The following is a 23216-nucleotide window of genomic DNA, read 5'->3' as shown; positions in this document are numbered from 1 at the left end:
TCTCGAAGTCGTTACTGGATCGCTCCGATTCTGTTCTCTTCACTCATAGAAGTCTTCCCAGCTTTCTCTGAAACCGTCCCTTTCATCATTTCTTATAGTACTATCATATTCCTTACATTCATCTATCATAACTTGTTAAGCCATTCTCCAATCGAAAGAGCACTGGCTTTGGAGCCAGGAGGCCTGGGTTCTAATCCCTTCTCTGCTGGCTCCCCTAGCCTAATGACCATGGGCAAATTACGTCTCTGTGAGCGTCAGTGTAGAACGAAGGCGTTGGATTCGATGGTTTCTCCAGCGATCGTGTTACTGGCGCAGCGTTAATCCCACACTGGCCTCACTTCGGGAGTCTGGGGAGCCAGGATGGTCAGTTTAGAGGTGGGGGGGGAGGGAGTGGAGCACTCGCTGGTGCCTCCTCAGAGCTCTGGATGGCTACGGGACTGAAAGACCTCGGAGAATCCACGCCGCCCAGCGTGGGATGAATGGGTCTACTCTGCTGCCTAAGCCTAGCTCTCCTCCCTCTCCTTTCATCCTAGGCGCCTCTCCAGGGTTTAGCAAGTTACGTCTTTCAGCAGGCGAGGCTGCTGGGAGCCTGACGAAGGGCCGAGCATCCCGCCCCTCTCCCTGGAGACCCAGGTGGTGGCCCTGGGGACCCAGAAGGGGACCACTGGGAGGGTCTTTAGGGCGAGCTGCTCTACAGCTTTCTCCGTCCAACGCCTGGCCCCCGCCCCCGCGCCAGCCCCCCGAGCTGGGGCCCCACCTGCGGGCCCCTCCAGCTGGGGGCGGGGCCTCGAGGGGCTGGGCCAATCAGCACGCGCCTGGGCGCTTACCTGGTTCCCTCCTTCTCCTCGTAGCCCTCGCTGCTGCTGAGAGCTGGAGCGCGGTCGTGGGGTGCGCATCCTGACTCCTCGGCGGGGTGCGGAGCCTTCGGGACGACTCTGGAGTGCCCGCCGCGCCTCCTCTCTCTCACCATGAGGCTTTTCACCCAGGGCGGCTTCCTGTTCGTCCTCCTCCAGGTAAAGAAAGCTGCTATCCCTTAGCCCGGCTGGGGAGGCTCTTCCCTCGTGGACTGGAGGGCGCTACCCCCAGGGGGGCCCCCATCGAGGCGCCCAGCTCCTTCGGAAACAGTCATAGGAAAGAGCCTGGGGGTGGGGGCTCCCAAGAGCCTCGGGGAGCTAAGGAAGGTCGGGAACCTATGGGGGCTAGGGGCAACCCAAAAGGCGGAGGGGGGGTCGAGGGGATGAGAAGAGGCCGGGGGTGCTAACTGAGGAGTGTAGTTTGGGGAGCCTGGATTGGGCTCTAATTTCTGCCCTTCCCCCCCAACACAGTTTTGCGGGGCTCTTTACGCGGAGTCCGAGCCATGCCGGGAGGGCTTCGGGGAGACCGAGGTCACCTTCGCTGTTGGACAGACGCGGCTGGAGCCAGGCCAGGAACTGGGGCAAGGTAAGAACCACCACCCCTCACCCCCTCCTGATGCATAGCCAGAATGGGACCTGGACCTTCACCAGACGCAGTCCGAGGATGGGGAAGGGGGGTAGGGTGTGAGTGGGACCTCCTTCACACCTGGCACAGGTGCCCCAGGGGTGGAGATGTAGGGAAGAACATGTTGACTCTTCGCTCTTGCCTTGGACAAAGCTCCCGGGACTCCGCCCCTGGGAGGTGGCTGCTGTCAGCCCCTTCCTGCCCTCTCTGCTGCTTAGGGTTGGGGGGGGCGGGGCGGAGAGTAAGAACCAGACACTGGGGAAAGTAAGTCTCCGGTTCCAGCTCTTCCTGCCCCCCAGAGTGGAGAGTAAGAACTGCTCTAGAGGGGGGCCCTGGAGCCACCGCTTTGGCTCTGACCGTTGCACCCCGGGGGCAAAGCCTTTCTCCCCCAACTAGGGGAACACCTCGGGGCAGTCTGTTTCCTTTGTAAAGTGCCCTTACCAGCTTCCAAGGTCTGTGCCCTCTCTCTTCCCGACCCCCGTAATCCCTCCAGCCCACCCCCGTCCCTGGGTAGCTCTTCCAGGCATTGGCTTTAGCCCAGGACAGCCCGGCGTGGGCCTGAGCTGAACCTTTTTGGGCTTTGATCCTCTGCGGAGGAAACGGTTTATCTTTGCCTCGCCCTCGGGGTCTGGCTCGGGCAGCTCTGCCCAACATTCCTTTCGCAGCCTCCAGGGGCGGGCGCAGACCCAAAGTGCAGGTGTGGGGATGAGCACAGCCAGGCTCCCCTACTAGGCTCCTAATTGCCACAAATGGGGGCCGGGGCTTTGTGAAATGTACATTGTGTTTGAAACAGAGGAGGTCTGTTTCTGCTCTCTGCACCCCCTCCTTCCCCAGCAGCTGGAATGCACTTTTAACCCTACCCTTGCTGGAGTGACTTCTCACCCAAAGCCATCCTTGGAAACTTTTGCAACAGGACACCTCTCTCTGGGCCAGGGTGAAAGCTATTACTCACCCAGCAGACCCCTCCAGTGGCTATAGTTTGGTCATGTTATGTAAATAGCAAAGGGTCTGGAAGGTTTCTGGGGGAGGGCTTGCCTGGTAAGAGTGGTTAATGTAAAGAACTGGAGATCAAAGCACACGTTTGATCTCCCAGTAGTTACTGGGTCACTCATACCTAGTACAAAGCTGGAATCGAAGGATGGCAGAAAGCTTGTGGACCGGAGGGGAGGTCAGCCCTGGTGCTGAGAATCACCAGGGAATTGAAATTGTTCTTTCTTCTGGTTTGGACTTACAGTGTTGGCTTCTTCTTTTGGAATTTGTATTCATAGATTTAGAGCTGAAAGGGACTTAGGGGCCATCTCTATTCCAACTGGCTTATTTTACAGAGAAAGAAACCTCTAAGCTGATGACTTGAACGAGATCATAGGGGTGGTAGGTGACTTAGTTGGGATTTTAACCTAGCTCAACTGATTCCAAATCTAGAGAGCTGTTATACCACGTTGCCTTCAGTGTTCCTGTCTCTCCCTTCCTGCACCTTGTTCCAGAGAAGCAACTTGCGTAGGATTTTTCTAAGTTCCAAAAAGCTGGGGAAGGAAACTCGACCTCAGAAACCATCTATTCATTTTAATAATAATTCACAATTCTGTAACACTTGAAGTTTTGCCAAGAGCTTCTCCCATAAGAGTGCTGAGGTAGGTTGAGGTAGTGGTGGCAGGACGTGTTGCATTTTACTGAAGAGGAAACCAAGGTCCAGACAAGAGAATCAAAGTCACCCAAGGTCACACAGTAGCAAAGCTGGTTTCAGATGCTCTGATGCTTCTGGCAGCTAAAATATGACTGGTTTTCGTGGGTGCCCTATGTAGGAGAGATCAGAATGAATATATCCTTTGTCTTCTAAAACATTCAACTGCAAGCCTTTTGAGTCTTTGCAAGCCTTTCCCTAAATAACTTAGCAGATTGTCAGAACAATTAACACCCTTGCTAGAAAAGTTCTCTAAACCCTCTGCTGTGGGGTCCAGAGGAAAGGCATTAAGAGGCCATGCCTCATAAACTTTGAATTCTTGAGTGCAGGCTTATTACTGGCGGGCTAACAAACTGTAACCACGCCAACCTGTAAAATGTTAACTTGGGCAACGTCCCAAATCAAATTCCGGCTCCCCATGGAAGCTTTATTGCTAACCAGTCTAAGGCTTTGCCAAATCCCTGTTCAGAGCTGCAGATTGGGTCCTCGGGTTGAGTTTGTTTTTTTTTTTTTTTTAATTTTAATTTTTATTTTTTTGTCCATAGAAGTACCAGGGAGTGTGCTGCAGTCTCCTAGTAGAGCCCCATGCTTTATCTACCTGCCTTATCTTCATTATGCACCAGCAGGAAGGATTTGGATAATGGTCTCTTCCTACAATTTGAAGTTTGAGACTGCTGGGAGGAGGAGGAGGAGAAGGGTACATTTCACACTTGGCTTAGTGAGGGAGGGAGAGGTTTGTGCTGGAGAGAACCTCCCAATCACGTCAGGCATTTTATACCTTTGGAGGAAATACGGTTTTCTTAATTGTCTGGTTTGTGGTAGTGAAATGGGTACCAGCTGCCAGGAAAACAGCTTTGCAATAAAACAAAGACTTGTCCAGCCAGTAAGCTGGATTCACTCCCCCTTACCTTAACTTCTCCTCGGCACCCACGCTGGGATTCTGGTGGAATTCTGGGTGATCCTAGAAACAGCTTTGCCCCAACCTAGCTGCAACCTGAAAGCACGTCATATACTAGACTTTTTGTGAAGGAAAAGACCAGCGACTACTCAGGATCATTTTGAATCAAGAAGTTGCTTATTTGGTTAATAGAACAGGATTCTAAGTTTTTTCATCAGAGCACTTAGGAACAAAAACCAAGGATCTCTGCATCTGTTTCTTAGCAGATAAATCTTTGGGATTTGCTTGAAGCTCATGTTAAGTAACTTACTCTGTGGTCACAGTTGGGAACAGGTCTTCCTGTGGTCAAGTGTGGTACTCTATTCATTAGGCTACACTGCCTCTCTACTAGGTACAAGGTGGGGATCCTTTTCATTACTGATCTGTCCAAACTCTCCATTTCACTAATAAGGGGAAACAAAGACCTGAGATAAGTGACTTTCTCAAGGTCGTGTATGAAGAACTCTGCTCCCCTCAATTCTATGCCCATGTTCTTTCAACTCCTATTATGTTGCCAACTAGTTAATTAACTAACTGTACTTGGACTCACTGGTTAGGACAGCCTATTCCTAGTTCAAAGTGATTATGAAAGCATAGAGAAAGCTTGAGTTCTCAATTTGGCTCTGAAAAGCTCACCTGTTACCCTTCTAGCAAGTGAGGTGGAATAAATTCTTTGGTTCCTGGTAGCCTGGAGGCTACACATGCCACCTTTGTTCCACAAATTGAGCTAAAAGCCTTCTCTAGTATAATAATACCTTGCATTTGTATGGTGTTTCTTATTTTCAAAAGCCCTTTAACTGCTGTGATCCTGTTTTTTATCTCCCTAGCTTCCCTCCCCCAAACCTCTTCTCTCCCTCTCCCCCCCCAAAAAAGCATAAAGTGGGAGCATAGAAATTAGAATTCAAAGAGCTTGGACTAGGTGATAGCCAAAGTTTTCTTCCAAATCCTATGCTTCCTCTGTCTGGAGTACAGGGAACTTTCTTCTCCCACTGGCCTGCTTACAGATCCCTGAACTTTTTTAATTAAAAAATTCATTTTTTTCTGTTAAGCAGTAATTCTCAAACTTTGAGGTCCCTTTACTCTCTTAAAAATTATTGAGGAACTCGAAGAGCTTTTGTTTGTGTGGGTATGATCACTATTTACTTTATTAGAAAATAAAACAGATAAATTTTTAAAAGATCTATTAATTCATTTAAAATTAACAGTAATAAAACTATTATATGTTAACATAAATAAAAATATTTTAAATAAAAATAATTTTTCCCAATTAAAATTTAGTGAGAAGAGTGCTATCATTTTAGATATTTTTCCAAATCTCTCTAATGTCTGGCTTAATAGAAGGGATAGCTGGATTTACATATTTGCTTCTGTATTAAATTTGGATTTTTTAAATGTAGTTTTGGTTGAAGTATATGAAGAAAATCCAGACTCATACTGATGTGTTGTCGTGGTTGAAGTATGTAAAGAAAATCTAGCCTCACAGATATATAGTTGGAATAGGGAGGAGTATTTTAATAGGCAAATGAGGTCAGCATTATTATGAAACTAGTTTTGATCCTGGGACCCCCGCAAGGGTCTTGGCAGACAGCACTTTTGAAAACAGAGCAGAAGTCAGAAGGTTAGCACCGGGATCCTAACCAGTCATTGACAACTTAGTATGAATGAATTTGTCTTTTTCTGAAGGTAGGGTCTCGGAGGGGGAAGAAAGAATCCTGGGTCTCAAGGTACTTGTGTTGGGAAGGAAGAAAGCAGGCTGGCGGTGTATTTTGTTTTTCAAGAAGAGAGTCTTCTTTAAGAAGAGAATCTCTAGAAATAAAGCTCTCCCTGAGTGTACAATTCTCACTGATCCAGATCAGGAATAGTTAGTTATAAATTTCCTAAGCAGAAGAGGGGTTGGGAGTTCTAGGTTCCACTTGGACTAGGGTCTAAGTAAAACCACCTATTCCCAGGGTTCGTAATGAACTGTCCCTTCTACGCTACTGTTGAGTTACTGAGATTTGATTGGTGAAGTTAAGATCATGAATCTAGAGGCAGGTACTTGTCCCTACATCTATAAGGGGACTCAGAGAGAGCAGAGGGCAATGAAGGCAGTGAATTCTGGTAGGCTGTTAAGGTAGACGTGGAGTGACCAGAGCTATATATATTAAAGCCCTTGAAACAAGCCAGAAGGAGGAAAGCTGATCTGAATTGATTAGTACTCTGAGTAATATGTCTTTTGATAGACTCAAAATATTATCTCACCAAGTCAGAGGGTAACTCCAAGGAAATTTTTCATAATGACAGTTTAAAAAAAAAAAGCCTTTTATTGATGGTGCTGAACAGTGGCTCCTGCCTGGGCTGGTTGGCCCGCCAACATTGGGTTAGTGCATTATCATTGAGCACAACTGTATTTGGCCAGAGGCCTCCAGTCCTAAGAACAGGAAGGGAGCTTCCAAGTGGTTCTTCCAAAGCCCCCCTGGAATATGAAGTCTGCCTTGCCATGCTGGATGGCTTGAAGATGCATTTGCTGCCCAGTCTGAATTTTTAACACAAGAGTAATTTTGAGCGCCATAAATCTGCCATGTAGGAGACCACACCTTAGAAGGCATCGTTCTATAGCTTTGCCATGGGAAAGTCATGCTTTTCAGCAGCAGTGCTGTTGATTGCTCTAAACTCCTTCCTGTCTCATCATGAATCAGTGCCTCTGGGAACAGGTCCCAAACCTCTGGTCTCCCTTCCCGCCCCATTGCAGGGTTTCCTGTTTCTAAGCTACCGAATCCTGGGTGCCCTTCATTTCCCATTGGGAAAGAAAGGAAGGAGTTTCTCCGGAACTTCTGAAGCTGGGGCATGAGTCGGAGCCTACATAAAAGAGGCCCTGTAGTATAATGGGTAGAGTACTGGCCCCCATTGAAGTGGGCCCTTGGATTGTGATTTTATCTTTATCACCGAAAGGGTAAAATTTAGGACTCCCAAATCCCAATTCTCCTTAGGAAGATTTTTTATTCTATTTTTAGCAATATTTTATTTTTTCCTAATTATATATGAAGACACTTTTTAACATTCTTTTTTTTTTTTTAATTTTGATTTGTTGTTCTTGATCAAGGTCAATGAGACTGAGCACTCTAGGAAGACCTGGCTATAAATCCCCTGTTGGACTTATTGCTAGCTATGTGACCCTGGGCAAGTTGCTTGTCCTGTTAGAACCTCAAACAGAGCTAATGATACCTCTCTACTACCTACCTCCTAGGGTGGTTTCAAGGTTCAAAATGCTAAAGCATTTTGCAAACTTTAAAAATTTTAACTAAATATTGGTTATTATCGTAAGAGTTATATAGGAAGATGGGGAGGCAGAGAGAGTGGTTTTTTCTCTGACATTATTTCATTTCAGAGTATTTGGTACTGAGGACAAATTATCTCCATTCAGAGAGCTGTGGTCTGATTAGCAAAGGATGAATTTTTAATGTTTTTTTTCTATGTGCCTCCTGGCCCAGGGCCATGTGCTAAGAAGTAGTTTCAGGGTTTCTGCCTCTAGTTTCGTCTGGCTGTGTAGATTTATTTTTTTGCCCAAGTCTACAAAACATTCTGACTTTGCCTATCTCTACCCCACCCCCTTCTCCCCAAGGGTGTGTGTTCAGGTCCCTGTTTATGCTGAAGGTGCCATCTTGCCTTTAGGACAATGTAACCATTACTTGCAACTTGTGATGGGACATTAATAAGAATTCCCAGAACTTTCCCTAAAGAAGAAAAGTCATTCTCATTCTCAAGTGGTCTTGGATGTTTCTTTTCAGGGAAAAAAGAAATTTCCTAAGTGAGATGTTATCTGGAGAAAAGGGCTGTTTTGTTAGTGTTTCTGGGAAGGTCTCTGCTCTCTCACTCAATCATAGTATTTAGGAGAAAAGACCTACCTACTTAAATGTTCAGCGTCTCTTGTTCCTTAGTGTCCAAATGGGGAGTCAGAGGTGAAGGGAGGTGGCTAGCATAGCTTTTCCTGGCCCTTTTGGGCCTCTTCCACTAAAGATGGTCCAGGCAGTCTGGTACAGAACAAAGACCACTTTGCTAGATTCTAGAGACCTTGGATTCTAGGCCAAAAGCTGTTGCTAACCAGCTAGGTGACCTGGGCAAACCCATTCATTTTGCTGGCCTTCAGTTTCCTTATTTATGAAACAGGAGGTCAGACCACATCAGAAGTTTTTAACCTAGGATCTGTGAATTTTAAAAAACAAAAAATTTGATAACTATTTCAATATAATTGGTTTCCTTTGTAATCCTAAGTGTTTTATTTTGTGCACTTAAAAATGTGATCCTTCGAAGGGGCTTTAGCAAACTCCCAAAGAGTTCTGTGACATACAAAATGTTAAGAACCAGGGTCCCATCTCCCATTAGATGTTCTCTAGGGAACATTTTAGAGTTAGAATTTAGATTTTAAATACAAGAATACATTCTTTACTTGGGATCGTTCTTGGCCACTAGCAGCCAGAGCTTCAAAGTCAATAGCTTTGTGGTTTGGACAAGCGGAGAGATTAAACTGGTTCCCTGAAGTTATATGCTTTTCCCATACCATCTCTTGAGGTCTTTAATAGCGCTAAACAGCCTTAATTGTCCCAGGCTGGCTTAGCTGTTGCTTTTTGTCTACACCCACCCACTGACTTGTCCTTCACTTCAGGCTAGTGTTTTCATTTCCTCTCCCCCCATTAGTCACCTGGCGCTACCCACCACAGTAGCAGAGATGCCAGTAAAGGGCTCTGGTACGAGTCCTACAACCTCAACTGTTTACAGCTCTGGAGGTTTCAAGGTAGAAAGGATCTGAGATGCCATGGAGTTCAGCTTCCCTCATTTTACAAATGAAACCAAGGTTATTGAGATGAATTAACTTTATATAGAAAAGGCTGGTCTTGGGCGTGTCAAATATTGAGATATACTAGGGACCTTTGGAGAATAGAAGGGGAGTTGGGAGAATGAAAGCAAAGTCTTTTATCTCTCCAAAGCCAGGCCTGAGAAGGTGAGACTATTCGGAAAGGTTGGAAATAGTTAACTTTTGACTTGAAATTCTAGCCCTCCTTGGCCCCCTGACTCCCATCACATCCCTTCCACTTAAAGCATGAAAGCCCGTGCATTCCATTTCTTGGGCTTGGGGATGGGGGGCCCTATAGCCATTTTGTCCTTATCTTGGGAACCATCAGCTGCAGGGATCAGATTGCTAGGGAGAACAGGTCAACAGCTATTAACCTGGGGCTTACTGTAGTACCTGGGGAGGAAGGGGGTGGGGTAGGGTGAGAAGGGTAACTGGTCAGGAGTTGAGGCTGGATCCCACGGCTTGACAACTATTTAAAGTTGCATTTGTCATCCATGCCAATATCTGTCCCTCCAGAGTGGTATTGGAATGTAACCCCAAAGCTCCCTCCTACCTCCCCCTCCCCTTGCCTCAAGGACACCGTGAGAGAGTATTTGCTGACATTTGAGTGGAGGAGCAGAATTCTAGTGTGGGGGTGGGAGCATGGGTATGGGAAACTGAGAGCAAGTCCATCATCCCTCTGCTATTATTTTCACTGATGGGATGCCTCAGACCTGGTCTAAAAGGGCTGCCACTGGGCAAGGCCCCTGACACTTTGGATTTGGAACCCAGCTGAGGTTGCTCGGAGTTCTGCGGCAAACAGACGAAGAGCCAGACCCCTGTGCTTAGAATAAGAGTTAGGTGCAATCACATGGAGTCTGTCTCATGGTTACTCCTAAAAACTGGCATTTGTGTTTTGGGGCATCTGTGTGTGTGGGGTCGCCTTTAAGAAGTCTGTTTCTAGTTGTACCGTCCTGGAGAAATTAAGACCTGTCTCCTATGGAAAAAAAGTTTTAAACTAAGGAATGGTAAACTTGGTTATTATCGTGTGGCCAAGGGCATATTGTATTATATTATTATTTTTATATTATATAAGTATGATTTTATATATTTTGTTATGTATTTATAATAGCATTTTCATATATTATAATATAATTACATAAATAATAATGTAATTACTTTGTTCACTTGTACAATGGATCTATCATAATATCGTAGATTTAGGGCTGGAAGAGATCTTAAATTCCATTAAGTTCGACCCTTTCTTTCTTTCTTTCTTTCTTTCTTTCTTTTTTTTTTTTTTAGTGAGGCAATCAGGGTTAAGTGACTTGCCCAAGGTCACACAGCTAGTATGTGTCAAGTGTTTGGTCTGAGGCTGGATTTGAACTCAGGTCCTCCTGACTTCAGGGCTGGTGCTGTATCCATTGCGCCACCTAGCTGCCCCCCAACCCTCTCTTTTTATAGATGAGGAAACTGAGGCAGGCAGAGGTTAAGTGACTTGCCCCCAAGGTTCCACTACTACTAAGTGTCCAGGGCAGTATTTGAACCCAAGTTTTCCTGACTTCAGGTCCAAGACGCTATAATAATAATACTAACTAACATTTATATAACAGTTACAATGTGCCAGGCACTTTTATTAATGTTAAAATTCTTTAGCCAGTTCACAAACACTTGTGCCAGGTCCCGTGATAAGTGCTGAGGGTACCAAGAAAGTCACCCCCCCCCCAAAAGAGCCTGATCCCTTCCTTCAAGGAGCTCAGAGTGGAGGAGGCGGGGGAGATAATATACAAATAACTATGAAGAGACAATCATAGCTAGCATCCAGAAAATGCTTACAGGTTTGCAGAAAGAGATAAATATATAGATCTATAGTGCAAACACAAGGTGATTTAGAGGGAGAGCACTGAGGAGAGGGCTGGGGAAAGGCCTCCTGAGAAACTAGAATTTGTTCAGTCTTGAAGGAAGCCAGTAGTTGTACATGGGGAGACAGTGCAGTGTAGAGGTGAGAATACTGGGAAATGAAGAAAGGGAAGGGCTAGGCTTGTGAAGGGCATTATATGCCAGAGGATTTGATCCTGGGGGTAACAGGGAACCTCTGGAGTTCATGCTTTTTGTATCCCCAGTGCTTAGCCCAGTGCCTGGCCCATAGTAGGCACTTTAAGGAGATAATATTATAAAGTACTTAGCAGAGTGCCTGGCCCATAGTAGGCACTTTAAGGAGATAATATTATAAAGTGCTTACCAGAGTGCCTGGCACATAGTGGGCACTTTAATGAGAAAATAATTGTACAGCGCTTAGCAGAGGAGTGCCTGGCCCATAGTAGGCACTTTAAGGAGATAATATTATAAAGTGCTTAGCAGAGGACTGCCTGGCACATAGTAGGTACTATATAAATGTTAACTGTTATTATTAATAAATGTCTATTGGATTGATTAACTATTGGGTGGAGATGACAGGGTCAGACCTGACCTTTAGGAAAACTTGGAGAAATGTGAACTCTTGTTATTGTTACTGATGTCAGAGACTCTGTCCTAAAGTGAACACTTTGGGAAAATTGTTTTTTACTTCTCTAGTGCCACTCCCCAACTGCCCCAGAATCTGAAACCAAAAGTATTTGGTATCCTGCTCCCACCCCCACTCCCGCTGCACCCCCAGGATACCAATTCCCTTTGTAGCCCAGAGGGTCGAAAGACTTACAAGCTTATTATAAGAGATTTGTCTCAGAGCCCCTAGAAAATAACCAGAATGGCCGGGGAGTAACCCTTATTCCATCGACGTCCAGCAGCGGTCTCTGGAGCTAATGCTTCTGCAGTATATTTCCCTCGAAGGGGCTTTGAGGGTCTTTCTTTCCGTTGTGTTCCATCCTCATTACTCAGCCTACACTCTGTAGCTCCCAATGCCCACTTCAGCTTGCCCCTCCCAGTACAGGGAAAGCTCATGTTGGCTTTTCTGGATTGGACTTCCCATCGTCCCTGTCGCCATTCTCTGAAGGGGACACTTCAACCTTGGAGGTGGGTGACAAAGGTTTCTGGAGTACCCACAAGTTCCCTGCTCTAGCTATCCCTGCATACAAAAGTTCTTTGAGTCTCTCATTCCCCCAAACATGCCATGCCCAGTCAGCAGAAGAATCATACCTGTAGCTGGTCAGAGTCCATGCCAATCTTTTGTTCTGCTGGACTCTGAATCAGGAAGACCTGAATCCAAATCCTACCTTAGGCATTTATTAGCAGTGTAACTTCACTCAATTTCAATTTCCTCATCTGTAAAATGGTAATCATAATGGTACCTACCTCACCTGGTGGTTAAGAAGATGAAACAATAACATGTAAATTCCTTTGCAAACCTTAAAGTGCTATATAAATGTTAGTTATTATTATTAATGCTATTATTATCTTCTCATGTTTCTCTCAATCCCCAGATCCAGGGGGGCTGGTAGGAATATCTAGGCAATCAGGATATACTTCTGTGAAATCTGACATAGTAGGTGGGGCTGGGGCTGGGGCTGGGGGTCTGGAGAAGCCAAGTACTTCCTCTGCACAGTTCAAGGAAATTTTGTAGTCTCTCTTACATCATTGCATAGTGCTTTAGCAAGTGATATATATATATACACACACACATAAGGCTATCTTAGGTTTGAAATCCTATTATTCATAATTAGCAAGAAAGCAGTGGGCCTGGGAGGTGGGGGAAAGGAAGAGCCTTCATAGTTGTGAGGACCCAGCTAAGGTCTCAAAGTCCATGGCAGACTTCTTAAATTTTGGCCAGTGTTTCCAACCTTCCTTCTCTGTGAAGGCCTTAAAGCAAGACAGGTCTCATCATGTTTCTGCAGGAGGAGAGCAAAAAACCCATCAGTCTCTCTGGCCCATCCCACGCAGGGCAGTTAAGAGAAACAAGGCTTCCTACGCCATTGCAGTCAGGAGGAGAGTGAAGGCTCTAGCCCTCTCTTGCACAAAGAGGTCATGGCTCTGGTCAGACAGATTTCAGATAGAAAGGCACAATCCATGAGCTAGAATCTGACTTTGGATGACTCTCCTCTCCTTTCCACTTTTCCATCGTCTTTTCTCTTCTGCTTCTCCCCAGTTTGCCCGCTTTCTCCTTTTTCTACTACACCCCTCCCTGGCCCCTTCTTTCTTCCCCAAAACATGGTCACAATGATTAAGAAAAAGGAAGTAACCAACTTGTAACAGCCAGGCTTGACTTTTCCACTGCTTACATTTCAAAGGCCAGCTATCCTCCTACGTGAGCAGTGAGGCTCTACCCCATGATCATGCACTGAACAAATGGAAGTACAGAATTTTAGAACTGGAGAGAATCTTAGACATCACCCCTTCATTTTTTTTCTTTTCAAGTTTCATTGATGGCCTCTTGTTTTTCCCTCCCAGTTATTTCTGTATATACCCCTTCTCCACATCCCCCAAGCCCCTCCAGTAGCCTTCTCTTGTTTCAAAGGAAAAAAAAAGTTTGACAAAGCTGATGGACAGAATATGCAACATTCCATGCCTGGAGTCCCCCACCTTTTCAACAAAAGTGCCAACTCCCTTCATTTTACAGTCTAGGAGCTAGTGTGGTCTATAGCAGGAGGTGCTGTGTTTGATGTCAGGAGACAGGATTTGGATCCTGCCTCTTACTTAGCCCTGGGTGATTTGGGGCAAGTCAATTTGCTTCTCTAGGTCTCAGTTTCCTCATCTGTAAAATGGATGGTCTAGTCTAGAAGATCTCTAAGCTTCTTTTTGAGCTCTAGATCCTACAAATTCTGAGAAGGGAAATCAGGTCATGTAGCTGGTGAGGCTAGAATTCAGATCCTTTGACCCCCTCACCCAGTCCCCTGTTTGCCCCCATATGCCAGACTGCCTTTTGGTGTTTTGAACATTCAGATGCCTAATGAATGGCTCTGGTTCCTCAATCTTCAAAATCCCCAGAAAAGGCTGGAGCTTCAGGGTGTGGGTCTCACAATAGAGAAGAAGCAAGTAATAGTCTTGATGTAGAGCTGGGAGAAGGCAGCAGCAGTCCCGCAGAGGCCAAGCCCAAATCTCAACGGGCTGGTGAACTACGTGGGTTAGTGTCTTCTGTTGCTGTCTCATCCCCATCAGGGAACAGGAGGGATGGCCCTGCTCTCTAGGGGTCAGGGAGGAACAGCAGTAAGGAATGTGCCCTGGGGATGACCCTCTGGAGAGAAGAGGATCTTCCCAGGGAACTACCCTTCTCTTTCTCCCATTTTTCCTGAGTGTTAATCCAACTGGCTTTTCTAACAGTTAAGTTTTAATGTGGAAGAAATGCTAAGATCCCCTCTCCATTAAGCCCTGAGTCTTGCTTGATAAGCTCCTAATGGGAGCTATCTATACCACGTGGCATAGTGGGTGTGGAACACTAGACTTGGAGTTAAGAAGATCTAGGTTCAAATCCCACCTCAGACGCTTACTACCAGTGTGACTTTGGGGAGTTACACTTTCTCAGGACTCAGTTTCCCTATCTGTGAAATGAAGATAATCATCTTTCATATCTCGCAGGACTGTCACAAGGCTCAGAGGGATGTTTGGAAAGGGCTTGTGTAGATGGGAGCTCTTCTACAGAAAGAAAGTCTCTGGTTCCCCTTTGTCTTAACCGCTCTTCCTTAAAAACTCAAGGCTTGTTGGGTTTGGCTCTATGGGCTGTAATAGAAAGATTTGGAAACTGAGGCCCTGGATGATAACTATCTGAGTGACCTTTAGCAAGTTACTTAACCCCTCCCTGCCTCTGTTTACCTCTTGGTAAAATGAGAGGGCTGAGATTGTCTCTTAGTCCCTTCCTGCCAACCTGTTTGTCACAAGGAACATCTTTTCTTTTCCTCAATATCTTCCTCCTAGGTAGGCTGGGTATGCCCATATTCCAGCTGAGAAGATAGAGGCCTGGATACAGGAAATGCAGTGCTCAGGATCCCAGACTGGCCAGTTTCCTAGCCCTCCCTGGAAGGAGCAGTAGGCGGGTTTGCATAATGCCAGGATAAAAAATAAATCACCCTAGAGCAGAGAGTTTGGGTGAGGTCTCGCCCCATGGTTTTCAGTCCCGATAAGCTCACAGGCGCTTGGCACTTCCTTGGGGCTCTCTTCCTCCAGGGATTTGTGCCTTCTTGCCCAAGTTGTGTTCATGGCTCCTGTTCAGGATGTAGGGCCAAATTTCCCCGGATGGGTGAAGGGAGCCCTGCATTATTTAGAGGGGAGCTTTGAAAACCATCCAGGGACTTTCAAGTTCCTCTGACTTTCCTTCTTCTTTGGATAGAGAATGCTCTGATTGTCCTGCAAGCCCACCAAGAGTTTTAAGAAGTAGTTGAAACACTCAGGTCTTGGCTCACGAAGCCCCCTCTCACCCACCACCCTGCATTTGTACAGTGCGTCTAACTTGGCATCTATTGTCTTTAATTCTATGCTTTCATTTCATGGGATCGTATGTTTTGGGCTGGAAGGGACTAGTTGAGGTCCCCAAGTAGAGTCTCATCATTTTACAGACAAGGAAACTGAGGCCCAGAGAAGTTAAGTGATTTGTCTATGGTCACACAGCTAGCAGTGGCTGAGGAAGGGTTTGAACTCAGGTCTTTTTTTTTCCTTCCTTTTTCCTCTCTCTCTCTCTCTCTCTCTCTCTCTCTCTCTCTTTCTCTCTTTGGAGGCAATCAGGGTTAAGTGACTTGCCCAGGGTCACACAGTTATTAATAAGCTTCTGAGGTCATATTTAAACTCAGTCCTCTTGACTTCAGATCCTGCACTCTATCCATTGCACCACCTAGACGCCCAGGGCAGGTCCTTTAAGCCCCACTTTATGGATTAGAATACTGAGGCATCATCATATTTCATAATTCTAGAACTGGAAGGGAGGCAGTGGACTTGGCATCAGAAAGAACAGAGTTCAAGTCCTGCCTCAGTCACCTATTGACTGTGTGACCCTGGACAGATCATTTAACTTCTCTTAATCTCAGTTTCCTCATCTGTGAAATGGGGATAATAATAGCACCCGCCTCACAGGGTCATTGTGAGGATCAAATGAAATAATGAAGTGATTGCCATCCTTAAAAAACTTATCTTAATGTTAGCTGTTATTGTTGTTACGAAAAAACTGAGGCTGAGGAAGTCGAGGCTTCCCCTCTGTCTGCTTTTGTCTTACGTGTTCAGACCAAGTGAAATATTTGTTATGCTGCAGCACCTGACACAAGGTAGGCACCATATACACACCTGTGTATATATGTACGTACAGCTTCTCTCATTAGAACGTAAGCCTTTTGAGAGCTTTATCTCCAGGGCTTAGCACAGAGTCTGGCACATAGGAGGTGGGTCCTAAGTACTTGATGGTGGATGAAGTGACTTGCCCAAGGTCACACTGGTACTGCCTGTCAGCGGTGGGATGTCTGCCCTCCTTTCCACATTTAAATGACTAGCCAGATCCCGAGCTCTCCTGCATTGGCGCCTTGTGGTCTAGCCCTGGTCCCATGCTTGGGAAGTGTTTATTTCTCAGGGGGAAGGCAGGAGGCAGAGCTTGGCCCCCATGACTCCGCTGAGGTCCGAGTGGGCTGACTGGACTTGCTTTTGCCCAAGGCTGCTGGTGAAAATAGAAATCCAGCTTCTTCCGAGGCATTACATCACTGACTAGTGGGAGAAGGGGGATGAGTGATGATAAAGGTGGAATTCAAATCAATTTCATGTTTAAAGGGATGATGCAATCAGATGACAGGAAATGGAACTGGCACAAAGGGTACTAAAAGTGGCCCTGAGGCTTTGGGTTTACCATCAGGCTGCCTAGCCAGTGACTCAGTGGTCTGCCTTCAGGGAAACGGCTCCTCTTCTTACAAGTATCTGAGCAAACATCCGGGGCAGGGCTGCTGTTGTAGCTGCCTCCCACCCCCCCACCCTCAAAAGCCGATCCATCGTCCTGATTGTGCCACCCCATTCTAAAAGCTACCCCCAGCCCTCCCTGTGTTTCAGCTTCTCTGTCAAGGTAGACCAGTATTCCCTGCTTGTTGTCAAAGCAGAGGGACCAATCGTTTATGAAGCACCTGCTGCTTCTGTTAGATGCCCTTGAAGAAAAATAGTTTCAGCTCTTAGAGAGCTTACGTGGATGGTGACTGGAAGTGAGAGAGCTGGATCCTCACGCTTGTTAGGTTTTGAATGCTTGGCTTGGAAGAAGGAAGGGGAGATGACACCCGTCCCTCCCAGCATCACTTCTCTGTCACGATGCCTAACCACTTCTGCCCTGTGGATTGTTGTCTGGGATGGGAGCTGTCCAGTGAGATATAGCCTGACTGAGGCTGTAATTTCTGTGTAGAAAACGATGAGTCCTTTTACCTTACCTGAGGCAGGTCTGTGGCAATAGGTCATAGCAACCCATATCTATTGCCTCATTCAGGCTGAGGATGACAGGCTTTCCCGGAAGGAGGCTGGGTTGGGCTCTGCTTTTCTCCCTGGATTTTTCCTGATCTCCTCCAGGTGTTAGGGCCTTCTATTCTAAGGTTATCGGCCATCTACTCTGTAGACATATTTAATTATTTACCTGTTGGTCTGACCCCCTAGAATATAAGCTTCTTGAGGGCAGGGAATATTTTTGACCTTTTTGGGGGGGGGATATCCACAGTGCTTAGCATAATGCCTGGTGCATACAGAAAGATCTTAGTTAATGCTTATTGATTGATTAATTGATTTACACAGCAGCATGAAACTACAGGTGTCTAGGTCTACTGCCTATAAGAGTTGGTTGATCCCACTTAACTTCCTGCTGGGAGACTTGATAGGGCCAGTGTCCCAGCAGATTGGGAGCATCTTACAAGCCAATTAGATAACCTCTCCAAATAGCCAAGGCCAAAGCATTATTTAGAAAAGAGACAGTTTTAAGAATGGAGAAGGTAACCTGGACTAAAGTATAAGCAGAGACATCAGGGCACATTGGAAAAAGTGAGGTGAGAAGAAAGAAACCTGAATTCTAGGTTCTATCACTAACTAGGTTGTAGAGATGTAACTAAGGTGGGGTGACTGAGGCTTTGCCCCAGGGCTCTCAGGAGAACATTTCTTCCCCAAGTACCATCCCTGGTCTCTCAAGCTGTTCCACTCAAGCCGCCACCCTTAGGATCATATCTTGGTGACGGCTTTTTCCTGGGCGTTCCCTTTGGTAGCCAGCCATGCCCCAGGGGCACAAACCATATTCTGGGGAACAAGTCCTCTCCCATTTCACTGTGCTCAGAACATGCTGTCTTCTGTGCTGGCCCACTATCCACCCTCCCTATCTGATTTTGCCTGTATTTCTTAGCTGTTCCTCAGCGAGTTAATTTGGACTAAAGAGTTTTAGGCAAATCATGTGTTCACTCTGTTAACAGTTTCCTCCTCTACTCAAAGACCTCTGATCTTTGCAGTAGAAATACTCCCTCCAGTGATCCTCATGAGTTACTTCAGCCAAGAAATTCATTATCCTGTGGCCGACCTGGTGGTATGCCTTTCTCCAAACTTAGCTAGGTTGGTCCCCTGCCAATAGGCATTGCCAGGCCCCCTCTAGAAGCCTTCTCAGCTTGGCATAGAACTTGCCAGAACTTGTGTCCTCCTGGCATAGCTTTTGAGAAGGCCAAAGCATCTCCATGCCAGGATGAGGTAACTGAAGATTTTAATGGAAATCACCTTGCTTAAGTGAAACTCTATAAATAGGGGAGGACTGGGAGCCTTTTGTAACTTTGGACTTTTTTTTATATTAACGATCCTGCCTGTGTAGGAACAATTAGCATATCTATGTCCTTGTGAACCCATTGACCAGCAAGGAATTGTCGAGGGCCAAGCACTGTGCTAAGTGCTGGGGATACAAAGAAAGGCAAAAACAGAGTCCCCACCTTCAAGACGGTCACGTTTTAATGGGAGAGACAACGTTCAAACAACTATGGATGTATAAGATATATGTTGTTGCTGCTTGTCCTTTGTTATTGAAGAGGACCATGACATCAAGGAAGGTGATGCCAGGACTTGTAAGTAAACTGGATTTAAGTGAGGGAGGGCTACGCATAACATACATACAGTGGAAACGAAAGGTAACGACAGAGGGCAAGGTATTAGCGGGGAGGATGAGGAAAGGCTTCCTGTGTGACATGGGATTTTAGCTAAGACTGGAAGGAAACCAGGAGGAAGAGCGTTCTGGGTCCTGGGGACAGCCAGTGAACATGTTTGGAGATGGGAGAGATGGAGTGTTTCGTGAAAAGAATAGCAAGAAGTCACTTCTTGATCAAAGAGTTTTTGGAGGTGAATAAGATGTAAGAAGACTGGGAGCGGTAGGAAGGCACTAGGTTATAGAGGGCTTTGAAGGCTAATCACATCTTTATATTTGGTCCTGGAGGTACTAGGGAGCCACAGGAGTTTACCAAATAAAGGCATGGTGTGGTCAGATCTGTTCCTTAAGGAAGATCTGTTTCTTAGAGGAGTGGAGAGTGGATTAAAGTAGAGAAAGATTTAAGGCATGGAGACCAACCAAAGACCATTGTAGTAGTCTAGCCCTAAGGTCATGCGGTCTGCATTAGGGTAGTGACAATGTCAGAAGAGAGAAGGGGGCAGGTGTACAAGGTGTAATGAGGGTCAAATTCACAGGACTTGGCAACAGATTGAATATGGCAGCCATCAGAAGTGAAGCTTTCAAACCTGGGTGGCTGAGAGGATGTTGGTTTGGAAGTAGGGAGCCTTTGTGGGGGAAAGATAATGAGTTTAGTTTCAGACATGTTGAATTTAAGATGTTTATGAAGCATCCAGCTCCAGATGTCCAACAGGCAGTTGGAGGTATAAGTCTGGAGTTTTAAGTGAGAGATTAGTGCTGGATAAATAGACCTGAAAATTGTTTGCATAGAGAGGATAATTGATGATAATTGAATCCATGGGAGCTGATTAGATCACCAGGTAAAATAGCTAGAAGGAGAAGAGAAGAGGGCCCAGGAGAGAGCCTTAAGGAACACCCATGGTTGACAGATGTGACCTGGATAAACATCCCTCAAAGGAGACTGACAAAGGGTAGTTGGGTAGGTAGGAGGAAAACCAGAAGAGAGTGGAGTCCAGAAGAGACTTTCAAGGAGCAAAGGGTGATCAAGAGTGTTAAAGGCTACAGAGAAGTCAAGAAGAATGAGGACTGAGAAAAGGGACATCCAGGGCAGCTAGGTGGCGCAGTGGATGGAGCATCCGTCCTGGAGTCAGGAGGACCTGAGTACAAAAATATTTATAGCAGCTTTTTGTGGTGGCAAAGAATTGGGAATTGAGAGGATGCCCATCCATTGGAGAATGGCTGAGCAAGTTGTGGTACATGAATGTAATGGCATATTATTGTGCTATAAGAAATGATGAACAGGCTGACTTCAGAAAAACCTGGAAAGACTTGTATGGTCTGATGCTAAGTGAAATCAGCAGAGCCAGGAGAACATTGTACACAATAACAGCCACATTGTGCGATGACTAATATTGATAAACTTAACCCTTCCCAGCAATACAAGTATCTAAGACATCTCCATAGGCCTCATGATGGAAAATGCTATCCACATCCAAAGAAAGAACTATGGAATTTGAATGCAGATCGAAGCATATTGTTTACTATTTTTTTTTCTCTTCTGTTGAGTTTTGTTTCCTCTTTCTGGTAGTTCCACCTATTGGTTCTAATTTTTACTTACAACACCACTAATCTGAAAATATGTTTAATAGGAACGTATATATATATAGCCTATATCAGATTGTGTGCCATCTTGGGAAGGGTGGTGGGGAGGAAGGGGGAGAAAATTTTTAAACTCAAAAGCATATGGAAGGGATTGTTGATAAATAAAAATAAATTAATAAAAGAAAAGAAAGGAAGTGAAGACGTCTATTGTAGATAGCCTTCTCAAGTAGTTCAGCCACCAAAAGGAGGAGAGATATGGGACAACAGCTAAAGGGGAAGGATGGATGGATGGATGGGTGGATGGGTGGATAGAGGGAGGGAGGAATTTTTGCAGATGAGGGAGACACAGGTGTTTTTAGGCAGTAGGGAAGCAGCCAGAAGAGAGATGAATGAAAGTAGGTAGAAGGGACAATCTGCTGGGAAAAATGGGATGAAATGGGATCACTTGTGCCTGTAGAAGTGTTTGTTTTGGGAAGAAGGGCCACCTGTCTCTTCACGTTAGACAAGGGGAAGGAAGAGTAGTGACAGAAGGCATCTGGTGATAGAAGATGAGGAAGAAGAGAGTAGAGTGAACTCACAGCAAATGGCCTCAAGTTTTTCAGTGAAATACAAGGCCAGGTCCTCAGCTGAGAGAGTGGGGGCGGAGGTTGAGGGATGGAAAGGTGTGGAAGAGCTGCCATGTGAGTAAAATGGTGAGTCAATGAAGGAAGCATAAAAGGAATGCCTTGCTCCTTTTGGTGAAGGCCCCGTTGAGATTCCGTAACACAAATTTGGACCCAGTCATTGTGGTTTTATGATATTCAAGAAAGTCAGAGGATGATGTGAGTGAGCAAGGCTGGGGCTTGGGAGACCAAGTAGGTAACAGGGTGAGGTAGCGAGGGACTTGAGTAGAGGACAACGTCAAGTTGACCTTGTTCACCAAGGAGTCTAGGAAGAGAGGAGAGTGTAACCAGTGCTGGAGTGCTGGGAAAGAAGGATGGAGGGATTGGAAGTCTTTGATGAGGATGAAAAACAGGGGTTAGGGTCATTAAATGAGAGGAAATAAGACTTACAAAGCAGTGAGGGTAGATAGTGAAGATGTCTTATCCCTATTTTACAGATGATGAAACTGGGGCTCAGGTGATGTGACTTGGGGTAGATAGTGAAGTCTTATTATCCTCATTTGACAGATGGGGAAACCGAGGCTTGAGTGATGTGACTTGCCCCCAAGTAAGTGTTGGAGCTAGGATGAAAACTTGGGCCTTGACTCCAACTAGGGCTGTGTCCTTCCAGGTGTAAACTCCCAGGAAACTGTTCCCAAAAACTGGACAGTAGACCAAGGGGTAAAGAAGAGGGGGAAGCCTGGCCTTGGATCTTAAAATGGCAGTCCTCTTTGAAGTGTCTGCTTCTGGACTGACTGCCATGGCCTGCTGGGATAGGCAGATCCCTCCCTGGGTTAAATGTAGCCCATGTCCACTTTTCCCTTCACCAAGGCTACATGTCACACAGCCTGGCACTCCCTACCATGGCAGATGTCGTCATGGAGGCAAAACTGGTTTCTTCATGATCAGCTCATTCCCAGAGGCTCACCTTTTCACCAAAAGGTCTCGCTCTGTCACACGTGTGAGCCTATGGTGTCTTCTAAGCCACGACTAGGGCCCATTGGAGGCACCACAGGTGTTTGGGGTATTTCCCGTCCAGCCTTCTCTCTCCTCCTCCCCCCAGCCCCAGACAGAGACATCCTCCTTGGTTCTGTCTTTTCTTCCTCAAGGGGGTGATGGACTCAGTAAGCCAGGGCAGGCTTCCTCTGTGGTCTCTTGGCCACAGGTGGCACCTCCTAAATCCAGAAACCTGTGTCTTTGGTCACAAGGGAGAAACAGGGTAAACCCCCCTCTCTGGATGGGAGCAAAGGGACAGAGGGCAAATGCCTCAGTCCTGGAGTCAAATCTGGGCGCTGCTACTCACTTCTTTTCTGGGCCTCAGTTTCCTCCTCTGTAAAATGAAGGGAGGCTGGGCTGGATTGGACTCTAAGGTCCATCCCAGTTCTAAATCTATGACATCTGGCCCTTTGTTGCTTTATTTATGAAGTGATCCCAAGGTTCCATCTCACTCTAAATCTTGTGAATGGGATAAATTCCAGGATCGGTGTCAGAAGGATGAACAAAAAAAAGGACCCTATGAGAATAGATCATTTCATTTACATAGCAGTGGGCAAATTTGTTTATGCTGCTGGCTTTAGAATACCTGGTTTCTAATAATAATAATAATAATAACAATCGCAGCTAGCATTTATATAGCCCTTTAAGACTTGACAAGTACTTGATACATTTTAACTCGTTTGATCCTCAAAACAACCCCATGAAGTAGGTGCTGTTATTAGCCCCATTTTATAGAGGAAAAACTGAGGCATAGAGGTTAAGTGACCTGTCCAGTGTCACACAGGAATAACTGAGTTCGAATCCTGCCTCAGACTCAGTTTTTCCTGACTCCGAGTCAGGAAGATTTAGCTCAAAGGCCACTTCCTGCAGGAAGCCTTTCATGATCTCCCCCAGAAGCTAGACAGGGCAGAGGATATGATGCCAGACGTGATGTCAGGATGACTTGAGTTCAAAACCGGCCTCAGATATCAAATATCTTTGTGACCCTGGGCAAGTCATTTAAACTCTGTTTGGCTCAGTTTCCTCATCAGTAAAATAATGAGATACTAATT

General features: G+C 45.9%; 1 protein-coding gene across 2 annotated transcripts in view; it reads left to right on the top strand.

Moving 5' to 3' along the window:
- Nucleotides 1–345: 345 nt before the first annotated feature.
- The window catches only part of CDH3 (cadherin 3), a 47786-nt gene continuing 24915 nt past the window's right edge, over nt 346–23216 (top strand). The window contains exons 1-3 of one of the 2 annotated variants that reach the window (XM_027847589.1): nt 346–363; nt 852–1013; nt 1326–1440. In XM_027847589.1, the coding sequence (XP_027703390.1) occupies nt 361–363; nt 852–1013; nt 1326–1440 (280 nt within the window). In that variant the 5' untranslated portion in view covers nt 346–360. Of the gene's footprint in view, nt 364–851; nt 1014–1325; nt 1441–18618; nt 18870–23216 lie in introns of those variants that run through there. The other variant, XM_027847590.1, reaches the window with a different exon arrangement.

This window comes from Vombatus ursinus, unplaced genomic scaffold (genome assembly GCF_900497805.2).
Source record: "Vombatus ursinus unplaced genomic scaffold, bare-nosed wombat genome assembly UNPS02005286.1, whole genome shotgun sequence".
NCBI lineage: Eukaryota > Metazoa > Chordata > Mammalia > Diprotodontia > Vombatidae > Vombatus > Vombatus ursinus.
Note: the sequence above shows the minus strand (reverse complement) of the source record. Positions and strands in the feature narration are given on the sequence as shown.